The sequence below is a fragment of the Diuraphis noxia genome, unplaced genomic scaffold (genome assembly GCF_037042655.1).
Source record: "Diuraphis noxia isolate RWA-SAM2 unplaced genomic scaffold, SU_Dnox_SAM2 contig0001, whole genome shotgun sequence".
NCBI lineage: Eukaryota > Metazoa > Arthropoda > Insecta > Hemiptera > Aphididae > Diuraphis > Diuraphis noxia.
The window spans coordinates 79,015,302-79,026,966 of NW_028301711.1; the positions used below are offsets into that span (position 1 = coordinate 79,015,302).

At 27.5% G+C, this 11,665-nt stretch overlaps 2 protein-coding genes and 1 pseudogene across 2 annotated transcripts; all 3 read right to left on the reverse strand.

Moving 5' to 3' along the window:
* Positions 1–281: 281 nt before the first annotated feature.
* On the reverse strand, positions 282–3,353 carry LOC107172772 (uncharacterized). The gene is made up of 6 exons (XM_089215143.1): positions 3,225–3,353; positions 2,675–2,740; positions 2,427–2,504; positions 1,300–1,917; positions 1,046–1,214; positions 282–772 (listed from the first exon to the last, which is right to left on the reverse strand). The coding sequence occupies exons 1-6, from the start codon at positions 3,351–3,353 to the stop codon at positions 282–284; spliced, it is 1,551 nt and encodes a 516-aa protein (XP_089071269.1).
* A 3,497-nt stretch (positions 3,354–6,850) lies between these two features.
* On the reverse strand, positions 6,851–7,970 carry LOC149061932 (uncharacterized; annotated as a pseudogene).
* A 1,248-nt stretch (positions 7,971–9,218) lies between these two features.
* Positions 9,219–11,435, reverse strand: LOC107162338 (uncharacterized). Its single transcript, XM_015509192.2, is given in 5 exon segments — positions 9,219–9,606; positions 9,608–10,155; positions 10,487–10,575; positions 10,940–11,015; positions 11,106–11,435. Coding segments are annotated over 5 exon segments (1,431 nt in total).
* Positions 11,436–11,665: the final 230 nt, after the last annotated feature.

Genomic DNA, 11,665 nt, shown 5'->3' on the forward strand with positions numbered 1-11,665 from the left:
ATTTTTTAAAGAAAATGATCTTGAGCAATTTCCTTCGGCACAAACATATGAATCAATACTTTGAGAATGATATAGATCTAAGTGTTTAAAAAGAACCTTAATATTAACAAATTGTTCTTTACATAAAAAACAAGTAGGCATTTTAAATTTAAAATAAACAATGTATCTTTTATTTAAACTTTAAAATCAAATACATTATAAAATACTTGAAAACTTTTTATTAATAAAATTAACTGTTAATTATTGTTCAACTAATACAAATTCAGTGAATAAAAAAATAATTAATCTCCCTGCAAAATAGGAATCCCTAAATCAGATAAAAGGGCACTAACAGTCGTGTAATTTTTATCCCAGGTCGTTTTTATCTGATAAAACCCCTTTTGAATAAAGGACCATATTCCTGTGGATTCTACAGGGTACTCTGCATTCAAAGTTAAAAATATTTTAAAGCAGCAATCAACAGCAGCTGTAATAGAGTGGAGTTTATAAATAGTATTATCAACGATTACCAAGTAGTTTTGAATAGAGTTATAGCTTGGTCCAACAATAATTATGAAGGGCTGTAATGTGTGGCCTAGGCTTGACAGTTTTTCTCGCCTTCTCGTAATGGTTTCTTGTATTTCAGCGTCGCTAGATATTTTAGTTATGAAACCATCTCTAGCCTCTAATTTTGATGGCTTCCATTGTGTTGATGCCTTTTTCCCCCTAACAACTGAATTCCCAATGAGGAATACCAAGCAAAACAGACAAACTATATTTGATGTTTCTTCATCTAAACAAAAAAAAAAAAACATTTTAATTTATTACTTGACATAATTCTTCATTTTAACATAATAATTCCATAACATACAGTAAACACTAAACATTTACCAATTAATTTTCAAATTAAAGCTTGAATAATAAGTTTAAGAATACAAAATAGGTATTCATTAATAAAAATCATGTTAGTCAAGGACTAGAAGATTGGTTTTATTTTTTTTGGACACTGTTTGATTCATAAAAATATTTATTAATCAATTGTTAAGCAAAATAATTTTCAACTAACCTTCAGAGCTGTACTGTAAGTAATCATTCAAAATTTGATGTACAGTGGAATCTTTAGTTTTTTTACTTTTAATCAATGTTAGGTCAATAATCTTCTTTCTATATATTGGTAAGTTCTGATACAGTTTATCGACAGATTTTGGATACGCAACGGTAAAGTCTTTTAAAATCTAAAGAATAAATAATAAGATCTTAATAATCAAATGAGTAATCAGATACAAATTACAAATTATTAATAATATCATATGCACTTACAAGGAGATATCCTGCAGGTTTTTTCAAACATGGAAACTCAGTCATGTACTCTGCAATCGAAGGACCGTCTTGTGACATCAGTCTTTTTAAGCGAAAGCTGGATGTCAAATTCCAATTTATTTCTACTAAATCCCATGGGTCACTAGAGTTTCTTAGCCAATTGAGATTTTCCTCCACAACAGATTGAATGTAATTTCCTTCTTCTTCAGTCGATTGTATAAGTCCTTCCGGTAATGGAATAGAACTAAAAGATGATTCAGAAGATGTTGAGCTTCGTCTCGATGAATTAATCAAACCAGATTTTCTATATTCCCTTCTCCTATTATTTAAACAGTCGAGAAGCTTTCCTTTGGCTGCTCTTTTTAAGCCCGGTCCGTAAGAAATGTATGGAATAAAATAAGTTGATGGTCGTTCATTTTTAAAAACTTTTGTGATTTGGTATGCAAGGTTATGTAAACGTGATGATGGAATACGTCTTTGAACATCATCTCTGAGTTCTCTATTTATTATTAAGTGACACAAACGCCTACGACCTGTACTATCTAACAAACCACTTTGATGAAATGTAGCCAATAACGATTTTCCTTCATTTGTAGTTCTAAGTAGTTCCAATACTTCCTGCAATAGTAAAATTATTTATTATTTGAATACATTTTCATTAAAACTTTCTAATAAAAAAATTGTTATTAAAAAATTCAACAAAATTGTTAAGCATAACACTAATAACAATTTTATTCTTACATTAATACTAATAAAGACTACCTAATAGGTATATAATAATTAGACTAATAAAATCAATACTGTTTCTGAAACTGTTTGTATGAGTTCTGATCTAAGTCAAGATAAAAATATTTGTATAAATTACCTAAATTATATATTATTTGTTGAGTAGGTACTTGAGTTCATAGTCTTACATTTAATGTATACAATCCCTACAACCCTACATATTGTGACAAAAACATTTCATTGGCAATATATGCAGATATTAAGGACTTTAATAGGTAGGTACTAATATTGAATTATAATAGAAAAATGTTTAGAAATATAAAAAAATAATCTTATGAAATATTAGAATAAATAAATTATTTGAAGATTATAATATAATATAATACAAATTATAAGCTTACCGATACATTATCTTGTGTTATTTCTTCTGGTGATTTCTTCACTGTGCTTCCACTACTGTTACTACTGGGAGTTTCAGACTGAAATTTTAAAAACATATTATTCACATATAAATATTTCATTGAACATTCAACAAGTTCTGAAATAGAAATAAAAGAATCCACTGAAATATTGAAATAATTTAAAGATTATTATGAGATAGAGTTAAATCAAGGTATATAGGTACTTATAATAAAAAAATATGACTTACCCATACATTATTTTCTACTAAATTAGTTATCTGTATATCTGAGTCAATACTACTGCAAGATACAGCCTGAAATTAAAACAAAAAATTACTTCCATAAAAAGTTTTAATTTTTAAGTGAAAAAAAGAGTTTGTAAAATATAATAGTATTAGTAAAATAATTTAAAGAAAATCACAACTAAAAACAAAATTTATCCAGAGTAAAAAATGTACATACTAAAATTAAATTAACCATGATTGATTATGATAACTAAATAATTAAAAAGTAAATTATGTTTTAAATTAAATAATAAATAAGACCATCATGTAATTACTTTAAACTAAGTCTAAGTAGGTACATAATTGAATACTTTTTTCAAAAAGAGAATAAAATATTTTTATACAGATGATGATTGTTTATGAAACCATTATCAAAATAATTGTCTTAATATTTCGTAAAACAATAGGTACCTACTAACCTAACCTGGAGCATTACTAATTACATTTTATGGATAAGTTATTTTAAAATTACGATTGATTTATATACTTATGAATTATTATAATATAAAATTACTGAGGGTGAAGGTATCTGCTGGATAATATTTTTCCATTGGTCAACATTTGATTTTAATTGTGCTCGGTGTCCAACACTAGGAATTAATTCCATCATCATGGCTTCAGTTAGCAAGGGTATGGTCTTCATATCTATATCGTTTTCTGTCGAAGAAAAAATTAAAATTCTGTAGATAGTTAAATTTTATTATTATTATGATTGGCAGTGTTATATCCTAGACTATTTTATTAGCTTTTACTTATTTTAGATTCTGAGCATGACTCAAAAATTATTAACTGTAGACCATTGAAATTTTGATCAAATATTTACATTAGCATTTTACATAGATGGGAACATTTTCATAAACTATTTCGACACTTTTTTAGCTATTTAAAGCCATGATAATTTTTACAATTAATGTTGCAACTATTTTTCAGTTAGAAATTCATATAAGTTTTTATTTTCATAGCTATAATAAGAAATTTTAATGAAAGATTTCCATCAAAATTGTCTACTTATAAAAAAACAATAAAGTTTAGCGTTAAGTAACAATATTTTTTTGTGAACAAATTAAATTAAATTTTTCTATCCGTGATTTCCGTAGGCAATAGGTATAGGTACCTAATTAAATTCTTTGATTTGGATATCGGATCTCAAAAAACTCTGGTATTCATGTTAGGTAGCTACTTATTTAGTACCTAATTTAACAACTAAATAATAAGCAACATTTGGTGTTGCTTAAATATTTAAAAAATTAAAGAAATAAAAACAAACTTTACACCCGTGTACACGTGAAATTAAAAATTTCGTAATGAAAACCGTGTAACCCGTAGTTCACGTAATTCACGTGAATTTCGTGTATTTAAAAATCCTACACGTGAATTTCGTGAATTTATAAATTCTACACGTGAAATATTCGATGTGTATTTAAAAGACATTTATTATATCAGAGATAATAAAGATAGATATTATCTATCTAATCCAACTAATTGGCAACTATAGTCATTGTTAAAACCGAGAAAAAATTTAAAAATAAAACGAATCACGGAATACACGTATTTTGTAAATTCACGTGAATGCCTTCGCGGAATACAAGTGTCACGTGAAATACCTATGTGTTTATTCAAAATATTTATATTTATGTGCAAAAAAACATGTGTTCCATTGAGACCTCTATAAAAAATCCTGTAAGCTCCGTGTAAGGTATCAAACAACACATCGATTAATATGTAAAAATCAAATATTAAAATGGTCTACGGGAAAAAAAAATTTTGGGACCCTCTGCTATAGAGTGAACTGTAAATGTATCAAATGTTAAGAGGTGCTTACCACGAAAAACTTCAATGTATTGTTCTAAATTCCAGGCTTTCAGAAAATCAGCTGCATCGCAGTCTGCCATTATAATATTAATAAATGTAATTATTAAACGCTAAACAGCGAAAATGCGAAATGAGACAACTGAGTATAGATACAAGATGAATAGCAAATGAGTCAATCGGCAACCCGCAGTCCGAACTCCGCTGACAACAGTCTTTGAGTCTTCTCCAGTCGACCGCCGCGCGCCGTGCCGATTAGCATCCTCCACCCCCTTGCCACTCTTGTATCAACTATATATTACTTGATAATTTAAGAAATAGTATTGGGAAAACCTTATTATTGGTTGTTATTACTACAAGGTTTTGTTGTAATCACAAATGTTCCGTACCCACAATCCATCATTCGGTTTTTGGTATACTCAGTTTAAAAATAGATTTTATCTAATAAACGTAGATTACCAGAAATATTGTTCCGTCTATTAAAAGTGTTGTTAATTCGTTTATTCTGTTGTATTTACGTAATAATTTTTAAATACAGCAAATCTTATTGTTCTTTACACCATCAATAACTTACAGAAAGAGGACTTTACTGAAAACAATATAATATTGTATGCATAACAATTTTCTGGTAGTAACTACGATATAATCTCTAACAAACCTATTTGGTAAAACTATACAACATAATTTTTTTCAGTGTATACGTATTGCTTCCATCAATTTTACTTAGCTCAGTTAAAAGTTTAATTCTATTTCTCAGCCTTGATTCTCAGCACTTTATAATTATATACAATTTGTCATAAACAGTGTATTTCTATATTATTTGTATGCCAATTTATGAAAATATGGAAAATTGTATCATAGTTGATCAGTGTAGTTTTACACATAGAGTATGATTGAAACTAATTTTAATATGTACATACACGCAACCAGTTTATAAGTATACCACTATGAGTTATCATTGGAATCAATTTGTTATGTACCTACTGCAGCCTTATTATAAATACAATCAAACATAGGACATAATAATATGGTAGGTAGGTAAAGTCAGTACGACCGAAAGCTTTCCCTTTAAGAACTTGGCTGAGATGTCACAGCGTAGTTAGTTCCCAACGGACATAAGACGCATTGGTCATATTTTCTCTTAGGTTAAGCACAATGCAATATTCAAAATGGACTAGGGTTTAATAAGAGTATTGTTTAAAATTAAAATGTCTTATATAGGTAGTTGACTGAAAGTTGAAAAAAATTTATTTTTAATTTTAATGTAGGCATGTTTTGTTTATTATGCATGTCCTTCATGCCGGCTTAATATGCTGACAACGATTTATTTGGTAAAATATCATCGTGGTCGTCAAAAATGATGGTTGTTATTAGTAGGCAACGTTAAAGGATTTTGAAGCTTACAACATTATTAGTATATACCATACTACTATATACCTATGTATATATTACGTTCATTTTTACGTCTCCCGTTACCGATGCCCAGGTAGCTGAGCTATAACGATGAAGTACGTTCATGCTAACGTTTATGTTGCTGGCTATCCAAGTAGGTAGCTCCATTGGGAGCAGAGGCGTTCTCAGGATTTTTTAATGGAGGGGGATGAAAGAAATTATTATATGATAAGCCGTAAGGGTTACCAAAAATAGACAAAATATATATCACTAATATGTCAGAAAATAAAGAGACTTAGGGGGGATCTATCCCCCCATATCCCCCCCGTGAGAACGCCCATGGTTGGGAGCCCTCCTACATCGTGCCATTTTTCATGTTATGTAATCTTCTTCATCATTATTAATTGTATAGTTGTATATTTTATTATTTAAAAAACAATTAGAAAAATTCAATAAAATTATCTTTTATTTAAAAAAAAGTTTACTGTGATTTGGGTGATAAACGAAGGAGCTTGTTCTAATTTCGATGATCTAATACAGAGGTGGCCAACTTTAAAAGACATCTGAGTTTTTTAAGGTTATACGATCGACCAAAAAAAAAAAGGTCAATAAACAAAACAAAAATTAATTATTAATTAAATAGAAGTTATTATTATTATTGTACACAAGTATTATTAACACGTTTAATTTTCACAATTTCACACAACACGACGTAATTTAATACCTACACGATATAACTCTATATCACTGTATAGACTCATTTTTCAGAATTATTTATTGCCTTTTTCTAAATCTAATTTTTATATTAGTGGGATAAGTATACAAAGATACACACAGATTTACAAAAAAAAAAAAAATAATAATAATAATAATTTTTTTTCTGAAAAAAAAATTCAAAAATTTAAAAAAATGTCAAATGGTGTAGCGATCGACTATTATTCACCTCGTGATCGACCTGTTGGCCACCCCTGATCTAATAGTATGACGAGTATTACCAGGTTTTTGTATAATTATGCTCACGGGTTGAAAAAGATGAGGTATAATTTCTAGTGCAGCAATATCATCTTCACCTACAAATTATTTTAAATTTGTATGATATAAATATAAATTATTGCATGTATTACAAGAACATGTCTGGTATTTTAGGTGTAGTTAATCTATTGATTATTTTTATATCAATAGAATTAATTTTTTTAATTTCTAACAATTGTTTCAATTTTTCTTTGAACATTTCAAATTTTTGCAAAAATTAATTTCCTTTCCAGAATATAAATGAATAAAATCTATATCAATCTAAAACAATGAGTATATTCATATATAAGTTATTTAACATATCAAAATTACTTAGAAAATTAAATATACAACTAACCAAAATATGACCAGCGGGTTTGCTCAGACCTAAGCATGTTGTCATAATATTAATATTTCTGTCTTTTAACTACCGATATTCTGAAGTTTCTTTCCACAACTTATGTAGAATATTATCTGGTCCAGTTTCGTAGCCATATAATGAGTCTTCATAATGTTAGGCACAAAAAACCATATACAATAGTCATAACTGACATATTTCATACTTAATTAATTTTTAATATATTTAATTAATTATGCTTTATATACCTTCATCATTTAAATTAAAATTTTTCCTTCCTGTACCAATTATTTTTGCGATTTCTTTTTTTATGTTACAGAATTTGTCGTACAGTTTTCCCCTATTGGGATTAATAATATTTCCCTCTTTACAATACGGTATAAAGTACAACTCTTCCGTTTCAGATGGATATAATTCTTCAATTCCTTTGAGTTAGAAATAAAATAAATATAGTTTTTTTATTTTTAAAATTATAATACTCTTATACCCTTTTGTTAATTCAATAAATCTTGTCCTATTTAAATTATCATTGTTTTGAAATTGGTCCTTCATTATTACAGATACCAATTTATTCCTCATAGCGCTATTCAAACAATTTTTTGATCCGTAAAACTTCAAAACCATCTCACCATCTTGGTTTTTTTTTAGATCATTTTTAATAGTTAAAGAAGAAGACGAACAGGTCACCATTGTCATAACTGTGACACCAAAATAGTTTAAAATTTAAGTATATAAAATTAAAATAAATGTATAGGTAATACCTACCTATAGGCAGTGTTGGAAATAGATACTGCAAAATTTATCTAGATAAAGATGAAAGATAATACGTGTGAATTTATCTAAATAAAGATAATAGATAAAAAATTTGAAAATATCTAGATAAAGATAAATACATTTTTATCTAGATAAAAAAATAGATAATTAAAAAAAAAATGTTATTTGTTGGTTTGAATTACCAGTAAAGGTATTTATTGTAGTAATTAAGTGTATCATTACTCATAAGTCAGGTACTGCCATACTCCAGTACCTACTTAATCACATAAAAATTATTTAAAAAAAAATTACATATTAATTATTATAGTAAATAGTAAATACTGATAATAATATCACATTTTTTAATCATAACTTATTATTTATAAATTTATAACTGCCAAAAGGTTTAAATAACATAAAAATAGTAAATTCAAGCACCAAATATTTCTTAAATTACATCAATAACAATGCAGAATAACAATAAGTAATGAGTATGCAAGTAGGTATATAATATTATAATCTTAGCAGGATTGCCACTAAAGTTTAAAATTCTAAATAGTTGAAAAACTATACTAATACTTACAATTTTAACAATTTACAGTAACTTTCTGGTTCAGTTTGATAATTTAAGTAACTATTAAAAATAAAATAATAATATAAATAATATAACAATATTTATGCTTAGTTATAAGACTTAGTTAAAATTATTTATTATTATTAAAACACCTGCAGCATAACAACATTTCAAATGTGTTGTCGCTAAGCCGGTTTCTCCTGGGAACTAAAATCTGTGAACCACTGCTAAACAACCTCTCAACAGGGGCACATGATGGTAAGGTTGTATTATACTTTAAAAAAAACTTTTTTAACAATTGGCAAATTATTTAAAATGTCTAGTTCTTTTTTTTTTGTATCCAAAAACGAAAGTGCTTGAACACTAGCAAGATTTGTATTTTTAGGAGTATTAACCGAGTTTTGAAAAGAAATATGATTTTGATCAAGTGAACCATCCATATCTCAATTAATTTAAGTCTCAGAACAATAATAGTAGGGGCGACATAACCTAAAAAACAACTTTTTTCCCCTTGCATTAGGTCAAGAGATGTTGCCAAAGGTTCCATGATCACACAATATTCATCTAGAAATGCCCACTCAGATTGTTTTAATTTATTTAATTTTAACTCTTCAAATGCAACTAACCACTTTTTTTACTGCAAAATACATTGAATTCCAGCGTGTAATAATAGGCACAGGGAACTTTAAATTACAGATCTCATATATTTTGTCAGAAGCGACCGAACTTCTGCTAAGAATGTTCCAAAATGCATTTAATTTAACAAACACAGATTTTGAAATTTTCTTATAAGTTGAGTCAGAAATTTTAGCTACATCACTAGTAACAATTAAACTAAGAGTGTGGGCAGTGCAGGTTAGATGTTCAGGAAAACAAAAATCATCATCATCGTCATTACATTCAATATCTCCAGGATTTGAAAATAATGTTGATATTTCTACAATTTCAACATCTGCATTATCTACCTCACTACCAGAGTCACTTATTTCAACATTAGAATTCATCATCACTACTTTTGAACCAATTGTTATTAGAACTTTGAGCACTAAACTGACTTTCATTTGGGATTTCTGAATGAATGGAAAATGTTCAGAACGCTTTTCCGAAATTTAAAGCATTATCGGTCACAGTATGCGATATTTTGGAATTGTTAATTTTAAACGATTTGGTGACTTCATTCATAACCTGTGCTATATTCATGTAAGTATGACTGCCCTTTATGCGCCTACAACCAAGAACATACGAGTATCTGCTATAAGTATTTTCGTCGAGAAAGTAGCAAGTCATACCTAAATAACTTTTATTGTTACTAGACCATATGTCTGCTGTTGTACAAATAAATGATACTTTTGATATTAAATCAGTTAACATAGTAACATAAGAAGTATAACTTAATTTTAACAATTTACTCAAATCTTTTGTATCAGGGAGTAACGCTGTATCTGTTATTCCAGTAAGGCCCATTATCAATCTTCTAAATGCTGGTTTTTGACAAGTTACTAATGGTCTCATTTCTTGGACTACATAATCAAAGACCAAGTTGTTGATCTAAAAGCAAATCATTTTAGGTAATTAAAACACTTGATCAATACAATTGTAAAGGCAATAGTTGAATTAAGTAGAATTAACTTAAATTAAATCAATTTATTATAAAGACAGATAAGTATCAGTTGACAATTATTATTTATTACTCTTTTAAAGATATTTTGGAACAGTAAATAGTAATAAAATATTTGAAAAACAATTAACACTTAAAAACCTATGCACCTAATGTAAAAATAATTTTGAACTTAACTGTTTTACATTTCACAGGTGGTGAAATTTGAATAAGCAGTTTATGATAAAGATCACTCTGTATTATAATATAAATCAAACGAACTGTTTGTTTTGATATTTGCCTTTGTTGTGTGTACTGTGGTATTTTTTGTTGTTGGCTTCCAGAATATGATGGCTGTATATCTTTAAAGCCTACAACATTAATATTATGAAATATAGGTAATAATATTTTATTTATTAAATAAGTAGGACAGGTATTAAAACAAAAAATCTTTTTCTTTTAGAATAATTATAAATATAATATAATATAAATATATAATATATAATATTATAATATAACCTGGGTCCTACTTGTTTATACACCATTATATTATATTATTATATATCATGTATACAGTATACTTAAGGCGCCATTATACTATATCCGTTCTCCACATGAACCGTGTAGTTAACATTATAAATACACGCTATATTACTATTCTATAGTAATTTCCATAAAGATAATTCAAGTAACTATAAGAAAAAAAAGTAAAAAAAAAGGTTCTTATTTACTCACATGAACTAGCATTATTAATTTTCTTCTTTTCATCTTTACTTATTTTCAATTTGGATAATATTGATGAATGCTTCTTCTAAAATATAATAATTAATAGATTGGGTTAGATAACATACAAATTTAAAATCAACTTAATTTACACAAAATATATTTAGTACCTACATACCTTAATATGACTTAGAAAATTGCCAGTAGAATTTATTTGACCGTTTATTGGTTTTTTACACAATTGGCATTCAGCTAATAATTTATCGTCCACACATGAAGTAATTTTATAATAATTACCATCAAACAAGTAATGCTTTGATAATTTTACAGTAACGGATGATGCAGCTGACACATTATTTTCTTCAACATCAATCAAACTAGACATTATAGCACTAGGTTCATCAATAGTCTCTTCAATAGGTTCATAGATTATAGTTGATTTTTTATTTTTTTTGGTGGATAAAGAGTTTTTCGAAACATCAAACATCGGTGTCAAAAAACGCTTCATATTAAAATTATTATAGGTATATAATTAAAATAGGTAGTTAATTTAATAAAAACGGTGTAGTAAAAACAACTAGCAAAATACTAAAAAGTACGAAATACGATATGCTAAATATATGATCATCACTCGTTCTTATTTTCTTAACGATACTGCACGGCAACAGACAAGTATTATAAGTATTAAGAATACTTGACTGACGACTAGGTACGACACTATGTGGACTTTGGACAGTA